A 17,500-nucleotide genomic window follows, 5' to 3' on the forward strand; every position below is an offset into this window, starting at 1 on the left:
TGTGTAGGCAAAGACAAAATGAGTCGTAACCAGAGAGACGGATTCAATGTACTACTGTTTGGTAGTTTGTTCTTAATAAAAGAAGTATTTTTAAATAGCAATAAAACCTTTTCTATTAATGTGATTACACATATAGGGAATAAATTTATTATATTTCTTTTACTATTTCTAAACATGTAATAGTTTTACAAGATACACGAATATGTGATAGAGGAATGGACACAAATAAGGACATCAGTTTAAAAAAGACCAGACACTGTCATATAAAATCGTTTGGTTTTCTTAATAGTAAATGCCTCTTCCACCTAAGATAGTTAAGCTTACTTTTTTTTTTTTGTAGAAGGGGACTTAAAAGCATATAAAATAATTTACTAAAATTGGCGCTTAAAATAATAGAAACATGACTTTCGGTGTCTTGACTGAGTAAAAATTAGTACAGGAAGAACGAATTTATATTAATAAAGTAATATATTCAAGATGTGTATGTGATTTACAGTATATATAATGAAACTTTTACCTATTAGATTTCCGAAATAAAGACTCAAAAGTATATTGACATGTGAAGACCTTTGTAATCGAATGTGACCTTATCCACTATGACAAATCGGAAGAATGTGATCTTAAAGGAAAGGAAAAAGGTTAAGGCGCCAGAGAAGAGAGCAACGCAGGATTTAATCTTGGACTTTATTTACCTCTACGCCATTGACTTCACAGATGGCATCTCCGACGTGGAGCAGCCCTTGCTTGTCGATGCTGCCCCCGGCCATGATGCGAGCAATAACCAAGTAGCCATTTTCATCCTCCCTCACCGTTAGGCCCAGGGGCTCGTCTGCTTTCTTCCGGAGACCCACCATGCGGATGGCATCCACCGGATACCCATTTTCTTCCGGCATGAATGTGGCGTTGTCGTGACAACCGTTAATGCCAGTATAGCTGTTGCTGGAATTTCCAAGGATCCCTGTGTGGCGACAATCTGCTATCGTGTCATGGGTCTCTAAGAGTGCCTGCAAAAGACCCAAAACTTCTCTCTGCAAACAAAGGCCGTTTCAACATGCCGAAACTTTATCTTATACTTACGTAACCTTCTGGCGGAGGATAGCTGCCCTGAGTGAACAGAATCCTGTTACTTTAAGGGAAGAAGGTCCTTACATAATACATACACCTCCACTGCTAAGTCTTTACACACATACGCACACCTACACACATATATAAATATAGGGATACACACATACACATATGCATAAGTATACATATACATAAATACATACACACACACACACATATATATATAATGTGTGTATATATAATGTGTGTATATATATATATATATATATATATATATATATATATATATATATATATATATATATATATATAATGACCGTAAATAAAAAAACTAAAATCTTTACATAGGATCCAAAATTAACCATGCATTCCTCCAGGACTTTAAACACAGTTGATAAGTGTCAATAAATAAAATAACGTAACAAAATTAATATACAGATATAAAAAAAAATCTATACCCCGACGTTTACCGTTATCTTGTGTCGTCTGACTTTATTGATTTTTCAAGCATTAATAACTTCGTGGACCATCAAAGTCATGAATAAGACAGTAGTGTGACGAAATAAAATCATGCTATGGCTCTTTTATCACATGAACCTATAAAAAACTGCAAATCCTGTAAAATTAAGATAATGATACTACACCAGCGCAATAGGAAAATGCTACATTTACTAAATGTCATTTAGAAATAACCTTTGGAAGTCGAATGGCTTTGATAAACTGGTGTAAATGAAGTATAAAATATTCACAAAGCTGCAAAATATGTAGATTTTTAGAACGAAATAGTTATTTTAACCTTGTCTACAAGGTCTCCTGTTTAGCTTTGCTCTTTCTAGGATAAAATTTATTTTGAATTAGTCAAAATAAACATATACACTTTTACAAACATTACAAAAAGTACACCAACGAACTAAATACATCCATAGTGAAAGTGTTGCAAAAAATTTTAAGTAATTTAGGACATTTAAATCGAAATTATACGTCCAAGTCACCTGTAATAGAACACAACAATTATTTTCGGATACTCGTCATTTTCCTTGCTTTAATGTACTCCAAGGAATCATATACACCACCCTGTTTATTTAGGCATATTTAATATAAGTACAGTATATATAAATATGAATATATACTGAACATAAACCCACTCTCTCTCTCTCTCTCTCTCTCTCTCTCTCTCTCTCTCTCTCTCTCTCTCTCTCTCTCTCTCTCTCTATATATATATATATATATATATATATATATATATATATATATATAATATATTTATATATATATATATTGTCCTTTCTGCTAGCTGGGAGCAGCTCCAGAGTAAGCTAGACGAATTGGATCCTGTCGTATTCAACTTATAACTGGTGAGTCATGGATGAGCTATCCGTGCAGTAAAACTTCCAAAGCATGAGCATCTAGACTGCTCGTCAGTCCTTATTCAATATACACGTAAGCTACAATAACGTCTTATCTGAACAGCTCCAGCCTTTTGTGTTTTATTCAATCAAAACTCAAAATTCACTTTCATATGTATTGATATATACGCACATAGTACATTCTTATATAAACCTATATGAATGTACTCATATATATATATATATATATATATATATATATATATATATATATATATATATATCAACATACAGAATGTATACACACCCATACATATATAAAAACGACTCTATGTGTAGGCGTATGATTGCATGAAACATGATTATACTTGATCTTAGGTCTCTTGCTGTATAGTATGTGTGAGAGAACAGTGTTTAGAGTGAATAAAATGTAAATATTACCCCTATCAGCTATCATAACGTAGTACCTAATACGAAGGTTATTTCTCAAATGTCCTCCCGTAATATAAAATTTAAGCTTGCTTTGATTTTAGAGTAAACATTATCCCTTTTAATTTCAATAACACTTCCACCAGATACTGCTAATAACAGTTGATAAACAATGATAGTTGTAGTTATCAAACAATTGACACAATTTTGGGACATAGCAACATGCCACATACATGAGTCGCCTATTAAAACATAATGTTCACCAATCTAAAATTATCACTCATCTGGTGTAGCCTCAAATGTTGAAGTTGCGCTCTCATTCCCATATCGTTCCTTATTTAAAGGCTCTGGTTCATAATGCTAAGAAATTTGATTTTACATTATGTACGTTAGGTTTTTATACGCTGTTCGTTGAACACGATATTAAGTAATAACTGGAAATGTTTACAGTAATGATAATCTTAGCTGTTTATTTAGATCTATAAATTAATAGATTTTTCCGTGGCCATATTAGATCAGCTGGATGTCAAATCGCTTGAAAGATGATAACTCCATCATCGTCCATTATGACTTTCAATTTACTGTACTATCGAGTGTCTGGCTGGAAAAAAAGAAACCTCTTTTACGAGGAACTAATGCTAATATCCAACTCTAAGACGTTTCATCAAAGGGTCGTCCCATTAAAAGAGGTCGTGGTCATTGACACTAATAAAATGTAGATAAAACCCAGAACGATAAACTTCCATGTTATTTCCCGTTCCATCCACCCACACGGAATCCTTATCAGTAGTGAGTCGAGCCGCTTACAGCCTACACATTTTGTCCTCAATCTTAAACAGATTTTCGTTGTATGGAATTTAATCTCTTTCATTTCATCTACCCAGTCATATTTGTCTTTCTCTTCCAGCCCCCCCCCCCCCACCCACCCCCACCCCACGCCGCCCAATTCCATTCATTACACTTAGAAATTATACTTTTTTTCCCTTCCTACAACACCAAAACATTTAAAAACGCTGATTACATTTTTATATACGATTATCTACCCCACAGTTTTCGACCTAAAGTCTTTTACACCATTCATATTACTCAAATAGTTCATCTTAAATACTTTGACCTATTTTTATTTACATCCAACATCCAAATTTCCGTTTCACAGTTAAATTACCTCAATAGTCCTTTCGCATATTTCCACCTTAACTTCCATACACAGGTCAAATTCCTTCCAGATTATTTTAAGCATACACACACACATACATATATATATGTATATATATATATATATATATATATATATATATATATATATATATATATATATATATATATATGAATATATATACAAAGATATATACACATATATATATATATATATATATATATATATATACATGTATATATAAATATATAAATATATATACATATATATATATATATATATATATATATATATATATATATATATGTGTGTGTGTGTGTGTGCGTGTGCGTGTAAGCACACTTACAAATAAATATATAAAAAATTTGTACTATATAAAACAAGTACAATAATTGATCTGATCTCACACACACACACACACACACACACACACATATATATATATATATATATATATATATATATATATATATATATATATATACATATATATATATATATATATATATATATATATATATATATATATATATATATATATATATATATATAATATACATATATGTTACCCAACAAAGATTATCATAATTATATAGACACTTAAGACTAAAATATACAACATAAAAAATATAAACATTTCAAAATAGTGAAATAGATCTTATCATAAATTCTTAATTATTACTTCTATGATCAAGGGACCTTCACGGATTGGCAACATATCTACTTATACTAAAAGGGTTAAAGGTTACGTTACGTTATTAAGACTACGTCATTAATACTTCAAAGCACAGACCAAGTGCATTCAAGGGAAACAAGAAAATATCTACCAACAAGAGTTTTCAATTATCAATTACAAATGTATTCATTATTTAGAGGCATTAAGCAAGCCCGCGGAAAGTAGAGGAAAGGAAAGGAAAGGGCAGGAGTCACATGCACATTATCAGCTCTACATATCATACTCCTCAAGACACAACTTCTACGAGACCAAGAAGTAACAAGAACAGGGAAAAAAAAAGATATAAAAATAAATGCTCTACTAAAAGATGATAACAAACCAGAGGAAATGAAGATCGAGAGGATTATGGGGTAGAAAAGGAAACCTTAAGTAATACAATACAGATTAGATAGGATGCATAATGATGATTAAATCTTAGAAATAGCGATTGACCAGAAGTGAGGGAAGAATAGAAAAAATTCTTAAATGAAATATCAGTTTCATGGAGGATGCATACGACTAACGCATACCTTGCATTTATCACAGAGACAGGCATTCTTATAAACCTAATGAAGCCAACCTTAGCAATCATTCTGTATTCATTCATCATTTACTTATCTAAAGAGCAAAGAACATGCAAAAAAAAAAAAAGACAGACAACATATTTCAGCAATGTACTAAAGCAAAAGAAGGAGAAAAACATTTCCGTCACTAGGAAATATATCAAATCATACTTGAGCGAACTTGGAATTCGTAGGAATGATTTTACAATGAAACTAGGTTACGTCTAATGAGGATCTAGTATTCCGATACGAAACTTTGGACTTCCCACATAAATTATAAATTTCTAACAGAGAGTAATGAGAGACCATTAAACGTATGTGCTATTTTCTATACAACTAGGAATTCATCAAGGTGAACGTAAAGTAAAATGTATAAGAACATTGAATATTTCAAACGCTATATGATAAATGCATCAGAAACTTTTTGCAATAAAGCTCAGATGATAGTTTGAGAAACAAAGATTTTATCAAACTTTCGTCGCTAATAGTGAAGAGAAAAAACTAAATTGGCGAAAGTCCTTAAAACGCCTGAAAATGTGCGTTTTCGGAATTATTTTAGTCATGCAGAAGCTATGAACTTCCGGGTAAACGTTTAAAGTTTATTACTAGTTTTATGACTGAAGGAGAAGCTTTAAACTTATGACGTGGAAAAAGGGGAGAAAATACTTCTAGTTCTATAACTACAAAAGCAATGTTAATAAGCGAATAAATACTGAAAGACGCAACGGAATCTGACAAAATTCGCGCCTATTGGGAGACATGCAACCTTAAAAAAGACTCAAAATTGTGAAAGCCTAAAAAATCTAGGCATATAAGACCGAAAACTGAAAGAGAAACAAAAATCACGAAACACTGCAAACATGGCAGCGTCGAAGGTTTACGATCACCACTGACTCTGGAAAGGATGGCTAACCAGGCACTCAAACCCACACACACACACACACACACACACAAACACAACAGGGAATGGTGCCGCGGGCTTACATAACGCGGGATTGCGCACACAGCGGAGGCCATACCAAGAGGTGAGGCCGCTGGAGGAGATCGGCAAGCTCTTGCGAAGGGGAGCTGGTCGAGCCCTCACACAAAATGCGGATCTGGGACACAAGTTTGCTACTGCCGGAAGAGACCGGTTCAACGACGCCCACACCGTCCTCGAGGGTGTCCTGCACCTGCAAACAAGAAAAGAAAATTATGTGAAAGGGATTACAAAATCAAATCATTAGAGATACAAGTAAAAAGCAGTGATAACGAATGAAACTTAAGAGAAGTGTAGAATTTTTCATAAAAATTGGCAATTTTCTTCTTAAAACGAACAAGCAGCACACAGTACAAAGTTGATATTCCTTTTTTTTTCTAATCTCTTACTGAAAATATTCATCAGAAAAATTGTCGATTTGAATATCATACAGTTTTGGGAGCAGTATCCCTTCAATTAGGAAGTCCTTCGAATCAGATCTAATTGAAACGAGACAACCCTAACACTATTGTCTGTGGCATGAAAAAAGGTATTTGTTTACAAGACCATGCTCTCCATATGCTGCCAAATTATGCAAAGCTATTGTTTTCCTCTATCATATTTTCATAATTTAAAACAATTTTCCCACATGGAAAACAAGTTAAAATTATAAAAACTATATTTTACATTTTTTTCATTATTCAAACTTGTTTCCCATGTAGCGAATTGTTTTAAATTATGAAAAAAATAATGGAGGAAAACAATAACTTTGAATAATTTGGCATTATATGGAGAGCGTGGTCTTTTAAACAAATACCGGAAAAAAATTGAATCTGGTAGATTGGTACTCACATATCCCAGGATTACATACGTTATGCGAATGACCATTGCACTAATATGTGTTGTAAAATCTCTTTATTTAAAGTGTACATAGATTAATGTTATTTTACATATCTTTTTAAAAAATCATTCTTAAGATTAATAAAATGATATCACCAACTGAAAGATATCACAAGTTTTTTTCTGCATCCTAAACTTTTTAATATACCATACAGTAGACTCGTAGAGCATAAGTGTTAGTATACGTAAATGTCGTAAAAATGAAAATATCTGAGAATTGTTACTATTAGCATCCTACTCTAGAAATCATTATTTTTAGGCCACATTCTTTCTTTTTTCATTATCCTGAATAACTGAAGACTTGCCCAAAGGAAATGTTCCATAGCTCGAAAAATAACAACGCCTTCTCAACTTAGCAGAAAAGTGATTGTTGATTCCTTTGTCTAAATTTCACATTCAGCTAAGGCATGCAAGTGTGTTTTAAGGCTTATTTTCAATAAAAATTTCCAATGAATGACTAACTGTTCCTTCTTTAGCTGGCTAAAGAGATTCTTATGAATAATAAAAAAAAAAAAATTCTTATAAAGGTTCATTTCCCCGATACGTATGTGTCTGATTGATAGAAAATTTTGGCTATTGATCCTTTCAATCTGCATGAATAATTAAGAGCCAACATAATCAGATTTAGCTTTTTCCTAGGTCCAAAGAAACAGAGGAAGAAAAATTGGTTGTAAATCCGTAAGAAATATATTCTAAATTACTGGAACTGTTATAGAACTGTGTTAAGGGATACTACAATGTGTATGGTATAAAGCATTCTTTCTGGATGAGGTTTTGGCGACAGCTGAGACCAGATTATTTTCTAAATGTTTCTGCTAATAAGTAAAGATAATTTCCGGTATTTTGATGCATAGAACTTGGACCCTATGAATGACCGAATGTCCTTTTTCTTTAGGCTTATCTGTAATGACAATTGTGGCCTCTGCAGATGTTTGGGGAAAAATATCTATCAGAATTCACAGGACTCGGGAGTATCCAAACGACGCCTTCTAATTATTCACTTGAGGCTAGCATACCTTGAAGCATGTGATGTTCTTCTTACAATTTACAATGCTGTACAGAAATCACTTCATAATGGTAAGCAATTTCGTAAGATTGGCTGTAATTTTAGTGCAGTCTATGACCATGAAAATTCAAATTTAAAGAGATGAAAGCAGGGGGATATTTCTGACTGAATATCTAAGATTTCTAAGTAACAGATTGCAAAGTGTAAAGCCGTGATGGGGACCAGAGTAACTATGAAATGTAATATCTGGGATTCCTCAGGGTGGTGTTCTTGCCAAGAAAGCAGCAAGAAAATCCGGAGTCACGAATATCCATCAAAAATTATAACTTCAAAAGAGAGCTGCAGTGAGTGATTATTGAGCTGCAATAAGTAATTTGATTGCAAAATATCAAAATAATAAATTTTGTGATGTAATTGCTAAATAAAGTGAAAAACTAATTTTAATAAGTCGGTCAATGTATTCTTAGCAAAGCAAATAACACCTTCAATCTCCTATTACCTGACTTTCCTGATTATTAAATTTTTTTACCCTAGTTATACCCCCCATTATGCCTTCTTTTCATATTTCTCTTTTATATGGACCTGCGCAAAAAGGGGACAGGGCATTAGGTTGTTTGTCCTACTTGGCCCTCCATTATTTGAGAGAAAAAAAAAAAAAACCTCACGTTTGAGTTATCCTAAAAAAAAATTCATCCGAGTTAATCGTATCACAAGGCAACTTTGCGATAATTATCGACACAACCAGTCAGTTAAGTTACCAACTTATAAAACTATTGCAGCTGTCATAATGCACAACTATTACCGATAAGCAGAAATTCAACACGAACATGCGTCATGAAACGATCGTTCATAATCACCACTGTTCGTTTATTTGTTTGTTGGGAGTACAGTATGGGCATTTCCGAATAACACGTTTATATAATATTCTTTTAAGAAGTTATTGATAGAAAATAAATCTTTTGAAATGTGATTTCGATTAAATCAATGATAGATTACCTTACTGATATTGGAACATTTGAAATTTCCTGAGAGAGAGAGAGAGAGAGAGAGAGAGAGAGAGAGAGAGAGAGAGAGAGAGAGAGAGAGATAGAGACTCCACTAATGACCAGCCATGTCCTCTCTCCCCGTGGGTTTGACGAGCATCTATTGGCTATATTCCCGTATTTTTACATTGAAAATATTTTACTTGTAGTGCCTTATGAAAGCCTCTCTCCTCTAAGTGCCCTTCCTGCCAGGATCTAAAATATTTGGTTTTTAGTTTTATCATTCCTGATTGGTGGAGGTTGGCAAACGATGGAGCAATAGGCGGTGGAACAATAAATTTAAAGAATCTTTTCCTTTTTGTTAGCATTGTTGCTTATTCATCGAATGGCTACCTATTCATTTTTATTATTTTTCTCCTGTTTATTTTTTGTTTGATGCCAATGCTCCAATTCATCAGCGGAATAAGGCATGTTGAGCGACCTATGAACTCATAGGCGAGTACATTTTCAACCCATAGCAGGATCCATGACTATTTTCTGTTATCGGTCATTGTCTCATTTCCGGGAAAGGTATCTAATTCGCAAGGACCGTGAAAATAATAACTGTATGACTCTCAACGCTTCACTGAATATATAAAGAAATGACTCGAGATTGTGATAGTTATCGTCGCAACCCGCCGGCTTCGAGGGTTTCAGAAGTGTTCATCTACGAGGAACTTCTTTTGTATGTTGCCCCAAAGGGGACTTTATTAGGTACTTTCCAGCCTCGTGAATGAAGGATTCTAAATGACGGGTTGTCCCACTACGAGTGTGATGCACTTGAAATCAGGATCATATTTATAAATGAGGGACAGGCCATGTCTGTCTGGCCACGTAAAATACAAAAATATGGCTTGATCTGCATCCTTTTATCGTTTTGTCTTCAAGTTTGTAGAATAGCAGTGCTTGTTGTATCACACTGCATAACTCGTTTTTATTGTCAAATCCACACTACAGAGTCACTTTGAAAACAAAAAAATCTTCAGTTTCTTCTTGGAAGCCTCAATATCTTCAGTCTTTCGGATGTCTAATGGGACCTTTTTGTACAGTCTTGGGGCCGCATATTTGTAAGATCTAGAACCTACATTATACATATATCTTGGCTTCGATATTTCGAACCATCTGTAACTATTCTCGTGTCTACACAATTCGTTGGCTGAACGATATGCAGTAATTCTCTTAGATATTTTGGACGTTCGGTTCTCATAACTTGATGGGTTATTGTACAAAAATTTACTGTTATGGCGCTTAATTACCATATCTTGTGTCCAGGCAGATAATCGCATATCACGGTATCCTGCTCTTTGACACCAAGGATTTTTTGATACAACATAACAAAATAAAATAAGATATTTCTACAACTCGTCACAAAATATATTCAATATTTCGTGTTTACGAGGTTCAATATTATCGTTGCTTATTTCTTCATATTTTGAATGCAACATTTTTTTTTTACCCATATTATTTCGCGACGATAAAAAGTAAAATTGCGGGGAATTGAGATCAAAGTCCACTCTTATAATGAATATAATCTCTATCTATCTAACCATCTAGACAGTAAATATATATATATATATATATATATATATATATATATATATATATATATATATATATATATATATATATATATATATATATATATATATATAAATGTAACTATCTGTTCATCTATCTATCTATTCAGCTATCTATACTGGTCGATGTCATCAGATAAATATCCGATAATAAGATGTTAATGGGGGGGGGGGGGGGAATTCAGCAGCATTAATCATAAGCAGTTCATATCTATAAATATGAAAATAAAACGCGATGGTCGCTTGCCTGGTGAGGAATTCAACCCCTCCCCCCCCACAAAAAAAAAAAAAGTGAAGTCATAAATTTTACAGAGGCAGCCTTGACCCATATCCTAGATACATGCGAAATTTGTTTTATAAAAAATAATATTTCGGATAGAGTTTTTATTTTCTTTAAATACTTATAGCACACAAAAAAGGGGATCTGTCTTGCCTTTAACCACAAATAATTCACATATCTAAATAAGAAAAAAATAGCTACCCAAACATGAGACTTGTCTAAAAAGCTGGGAAATAAAGAAAATCATCATAAGGAAAATTAAAATTTGATTTAACAGAATATATTTAATCGAAAATGACTTCAAACATCAAGAGAGCCAATGTCAAACACTTACCCGAATGGAGGATTCAGGTTTATGTAAGAAATCAGTGCCGCCATTTTTTTACTCAAAACATAAAATGGATTTTCATACCAAACCGCAAATTGACCTTTCATATTCACAAATGAAAAGCAGCCCACAAACTTTCCTCCGACTCGTAAATCGGAAATGCTAACCCACAAAAATTTTAGAATTTCGTTGATCCATTTTCGCTGCGTCCCAACTGACACGGTCCCTTGGCTTGTCTCCCGTTTTATAACACTCCCGTATGTCATGTTTTCTTCTCTCTCTTCTTCCAACACCAACTTCTCGTCTTTTTGTCAGAAATTGAATGACACTTACTTCGCCTAGAGTTGTATTATGCTCCCACACACAAATCTTAGGATCCCTTCGTATAAGCTAAGGCCAGTCATCCTAAGTTCAATCTAAAAAAATGTTTTGGTTGATCTATATACATGTTTCACATTATCTTCTTCAACGAGTAACACAATTTTGTATTTCTCTTTGACAAATCACAAGAAATGCAATCCTTCCTATTCAATTATCAAGAGTTGAAAATCATAAGCCTGACCCAATGCTTATGCCCGGGACAGTTTGGTGGCATAGTGCCAACAATATAATGATCGCTGAAGATGCTCCTCCGCTCTTTCTAAATGCCTTCTCCTGGGCTGGGTTTGAGGCGCAACGGTAGTTTTGCATACCATAAGTCTCAGCCACAAGGTTTGAACATGGAAGGTGTACCATCGATTTCTACCCTTCACTGCCTATCGAAAATCGAAGTTTCAAAAAAAAAAAAAAAAAAAAAAAAATCCACTAGCCAACTTCATAGGAACTGAAAGATTTGCAGGAATTTCTTAATAATTTAAAATCGTCAGTTGAAATTTTTAATTCTCTCGGCGTGTAACGGATACGCGAACAGAGGCATTGATTTAATTAATTAACTGACGAACGGAAAAAGAATATTTCAAAATATCAAAAAAAGAATCTATGAAGTATATACCTGGCTTACTTTATCCGTAAGAAACATGAATAATCTCCTAAAAGTAATTAGATGTCTTCAAAGCAGAAGTTAATGGGGTTGACGACCTATCGATATGATATTGTAGGTAGGCCAGGGCACAAGCCACCCGTTGAGGTACTACCGCTAGAGAGTTATTGGGTCCTTTGACTGGTCAAACAGTATCACATTGGATCCTTCTCTTTGGTTACGGCTCATTTTCCGTTATACACCAAATAGTCTGGCCTATTCTTTACAGATTCTCCTCTGTCCTCATGTACCTGACAACACTAAGATTACCAAATAATTCTTCCTCGCTCAGAGGGTTAACTACTACAATGTAATTGTTCACTGGTCACTCAACTCATGGTAAGGGTAAAAGAGACTCTTTAGCTATGGTAAGCAGCCCTTCGAGAAGAAGGACACTCCAAAATCAAACCATTGTTCTCTGGTCTTGGATAGTGTTTTAGCCTCTGTACCATGATCTTTCACTGTCTTGGGGTAGAATTCTCTTGCTCGAGGCTACACTCGGGCACACTATTCTATCTTATTTCTCTTCCTCTTGTTTTTTTAAGTTTTTAGTTTATATATGAAATATTTATTTTAATATTACTGTTCTTAAAATATTTAACATTAATTGTTAATTGCTTTTCTTGTAGTCTCCTTATTTCCTTTCCTCACTGGACTATTTTCCCTGCTGGAGCCCTCGGGCTTATAGCATTCTGCTTTTTCAACTTGGGTTGTAGCTTAGCAAGTAATAATAATGATAATAATAATAATAATAATAATAATAATAATAATAATAGTAATAATAATAATATAGCGCTGGATTTGAGGGTGACGAAATAGAGAATGGAAATTTTAGCTTAGCTTTCAAGAAACTAAAAAAACAACCCTTGAATGTAGATGACGACTAAATTCTCTATCACTCGGTAATTATATTAGCCATTTAAAAAAAAAGAACATGTTTTGTTGAATCTGAAAAGGTTATTATCTCGCCAAAGCAGGTAAAAAAACTATATACACCTAAATACGCTTTAAAATATACGTTTATATTTAATTTTCCGTAAAACCCATTCACATTTCTAGAACCATGAGGAATAGAAGTAAAACTACGCTGAATATTTGCTCTAAAGTTTAGAAAGCTAAAATGGCCATATGACATCCTAAAAAGCGTGACAGCTTCTGCAATAAAAAAATAAAAAAAAATAAAAAAATGTTCTAAATGTCTTCCAACAATCCATGACATGAAGAATGCACCATTTTGCAATCATCTCAGAGTAAGAAACATTATTGCAACAAAGAAACATCTTGTGCAAAGACAAACCATCGACCAGGAAATGGAATAAAAGTTGTACTCAGTCAACATTAGCAGAAAAATCATGGGGCTTTCAAAAACAAATAACCTCCCCGAAGAAGCAACAGGGTAGGATAAAAGACCTTCTTGAACCAAAACAAGATGACCTTATGTCTTCCTCTGTCTCAGTCCTTCCTGAAAGAACAACTAGACTGTTTCCACAACCGGAGCCCCGAAAAGAAGACACTACCCAGCGACCTTCTTAGAAAAAAAAAATAAAGTGACTTAAAACAACATGACCGCCATCCAAACAAACAAAAAGGTGCAATTATTAGGATCTGACTCATAAGTGGGAGGAAGGAAAACCTGTGAAACGGGAGGGAAAATTAAGGAGCAGTGACCCCTGACATGTAAAGTTATTATGAAGAACTGTTGCTTTGTCACGGAACTTCTAACCAACTCTCTCTCTCTCTCTCTCTCTCTCTCTCTCTCTCTCTCTCTCTCTCTCTCTCTCTCTCTTTCTCTCTCTCACCTACGATAATTTCTAACTTTTTGATTAACCTTCCATTTAGCCACCTTCGACATTGGTGCGACAAGATTTGATGATGATCTTAATTCGCGCGTTCTCCATCAGTCTCCATACTATAATACGCCACATATACCCTTTCTTCTCCAGTCAATACCAATCTCCATTCGATTCATGATTCAACGTTGTCCTCCCAATTACTGGTCATATAGCAAAATAGGCATGGAAATAACGAATATCTTTTAAAACAAAGAGACCCGGGAGATAAGACATCAATCACATCTCTTTCACAAAAATATAATAATGAATAAATTGAATGTGGTTTAATTCAATATCCTTAATGGTAAGAGTTTTGCTCTAATTAAAGAGAGAAAATTATCATTAGAGTAAATAGAATATCAAGAAATGATAAATGGCTTGAGGGACAAAGGGATTAAAAATAAGATGACTTATCGCAGGTGGGATACTACCTGGAGAATATCATTTCATGACGTACATATCTCTAAATTAGTTCAATGGCGCACGCATTTGGTACAATGATGCAACTACCAAATAAGTAAAGAGAGAGAGAGAGAGAGAGAGAGAGAGAGAGAGAGAGAGAGAGAGAGAGTTTTGGTCATATCTATATATAATTTCTGCAGAATCTGCAATAAAGGTTTTGTCAACGAAAGTAATAATAGCGTGGCTGTTTAGATCAGCGGGTGCAAGTGCTATAGATAATCAATGTTACAAGAAAAATGACAGCGCTTTGCTTGTTTACCCCAAGGTAAGAAAATATTCGTGGATAACAGCGGGTAAGCTATAGAATCAATCTAAATAAAACTAAATGAACTAAATATAGAAAAAAAATCGTTTCATGTTTCTAATTTTCATAAATTAGAGGAGAATGTTATCGACAAAGTTTACAAAGTTTCAGACGAAACATAAGCCGTCAGTGCCACCAAAAGACGACAAGTGACAGCACACGTACGCACCCCCTTCCGAATGACAACAACTTTGAATTCATTTTCCTTGGTGACCTTCCTGGGTTGTGATCGGATTAGATTTTCTTCGCTCATTTCACTTTAGGTCTTTTCTCATGCCAGCCTGATCCACAAACATTAAAAATCCGTAAAAGTCTTCCGCAAAACTTCACCAATGATTCTGGGGCATGTTTGCAGATGTCCTTACTTAAAAACCTTATTACAGACGTAATGCACTTCACTGATGGCTGGTGTATAGCTTAATATTTCAAGTATTTAAGATATTTCATGAAACTTCTGATGGGGATAATGTAATTGAACACAGATACGAACAACGCAATCTCCAGAGCAATACTGAGCCAAGTTTGATCCAATTCCGAAGTCAAGTGTTTGCAGGGCAGTAACTATGGCAACGGAACGATGAGGGCGGAGCTTAAGAAACGTGAAAAGCGAGGCACGGTGCGTCATTTATACACGTGCGGAAGGTGTTTCTTTTTCTTGTTTTCTAAGAATCAATTTGTCAACATTTGTTATTAAAGATATGATTTTCCAGGTAGAAAATAGTTTCGAAGCAACATATTTATAAATTAAAGCACTTAATTTTCCTTTAGTTATTAGTTTTCTTTACTTTGCTAAGTGTCTATCTTTAATTATAAGAAGACGCTTAGCACAATATAAACTAAATAACCGAGTATTAGTTTTATAGGTTTAATCTTGAAAATATTATTCGAACTTGAGAATAAGGGAACCACAAGAAATATGTAAAATTTTAAACAAATCTCGTTTCGCGGAATATTTCCAGGTGATTGATTGTCTTTCGAGTAACTGCAGGCGAAAAAAGGGGGGGGGGGGAAGTACTGGATTTTATGTTGAAATATTCGAAATAGTAATATAAACGAAAGTGATATATGATGAAAATTCCTTAAGAACTCAAATACTGCTCTCCCTCTCTATCTCTTTTTCCACACACATGTTATACTTAAATCAAACACACGCTCTTCCCAGAATAACAGTATACAGTAGTGGCACATGTGTGCCGAACCTAACACGTGACTGATAATTTGAATGAAATCAAAGCGCGTAAAAATATAAATTCAACGACTATCAAGCTTGAAAACAACCTCAGGTCACGACCCAGACCCAAGATCAATTCTCAATGAAAAGAAATGACCTTGAAATCGTTTACCGGTAAGTTTATCCTGCCCTTGTTGGGGCCATAAGCAGCACATTTGGTATCTGGTGAGTTACGTTTAAAGTGGAGATGGGTGTGAGGATCACAGCCTCACTCCCAAATGAATTTTATGAAAATCCCTGTAAGGATGAAAAGGCGTACATGCAATAATGATTCACATTGGTTATTCGATCAGTGTAGTTAAGCGACAAGAATTCCTTGAACATTTACAGGTAAGGCGTGGTGTTTGTAATCTCCCTTAGTATATACCTGTGTATGCATACTGTAATACACACACACGCGTGTGTGTGTGTATATATATATATATATATATATATATATATATATATATATATATATGTGTGTGTGTGTGTGTGTGTGTGTGTGTGTTTAGAGCGAGAACAAGAAATTACATATACCAGCACATATAGGTATGAAATCGAAAACTGAATATCAATAAAACATTAATCACACGAAGGAATAAAATTTAGGAATTATCTACTATATCTAAAATCAAATAAATGGACAAATCATATTTCAGCCATGCGTAATTAGAGATTTTAAAGTAGAACTTTATTATGAAGTTTCCTGCGAAAGGAGAGACGTAACAAATGGTTGTTATAACCAGGGGCGAGAAATGTTTCATTGATAATCATAAGAGCCAAAATCAATAGAAATTAATCATAGGTATCCTGGATTCTCAAATTATCTGTGGTCCAACAATAAAACGGCAGTAGATCATAATTTAAAACTGAAACTTGAGATTTTTAAAATCTTTCAGTTTTTATTACACCTCGTAACAGGCAGTTACTCATTGCATGTAAGACGGAGTATCATCACCGAAAGTAGTGCTTCATAACATGAAAAGTATCAAACCGAGTGTTTAAAGAATATAAAATTCTGCCTCATCGTGAAACCTGAAAAAGACCCGAGTCTTAGCTTCAAGGAAATGAATCCCCCAATTTATAATGCTATAGGAAACACCTCTGCCTGCCGATCTGTCGGTCTGGGTTTCCAGTCCCACTCGAGCTCGATAGTTTCCTGTAGCGTTTGCATCCTCACCATCCTTGCGATCTAAAGATGCGGGTTTTGGAGGGAACCTATGTCTACTGCATAGTCATCAGCAGCCATTGCCTGGCCCTCCCTTGTCGTAGCTTGGATGGAGAGCAGATCATATGTATAGGTAGTAGGTTGGCCAGGGCACCAGCCAC

At 34.3% G+C, this 17,500-nt stretch overlaps 1 protein-coding gene across 8 annotated transcripts in view; it reads right to left on the reverse strand.

Annotated features, from left to right (window-relative positions):
• The window catches only part of vari (MAGUK p55 subfamily member vari), a 310,024-nt gene that overhangs the window by 13,626 nt on the left and 278,898 nt on the right, over positions 1–17,500 (reverse strand). For all 8 annotated transcript variants that reach the window (XM_068372529.1, XM_068372527.1, XM_068372528.1 and 5 more), the window contains 2 exons: positions 6,294–6,446; positions 693–1,004 (listed from right to left, as the gene is read on the reverse strand). In XM_068372529.1, coding sequence (XP_068228630.1) covers positions 693–1,004; positions 6,294–6,446 — 465 coding nt within the window. The remainder of the gene's footprint in view (positions 1–692; positions 1,005–6,293; positions 6,447–17,500) is intronic.

This window comes from Palaemon carinicauda, chromosome 4 (assembly GCF_036898095.1).
Source record: "Palaemon carinicauda isolate YSFRI2023 chromosome 4, ASM3689809v2, whole genome shotgun sequence".
Lineage (NCBI taxonomy): Eukaryota > Metazoa > Arthropoda > Malacostraca > Decapoda > Palaemonidae > Palaemon > Palaemon carinicauda.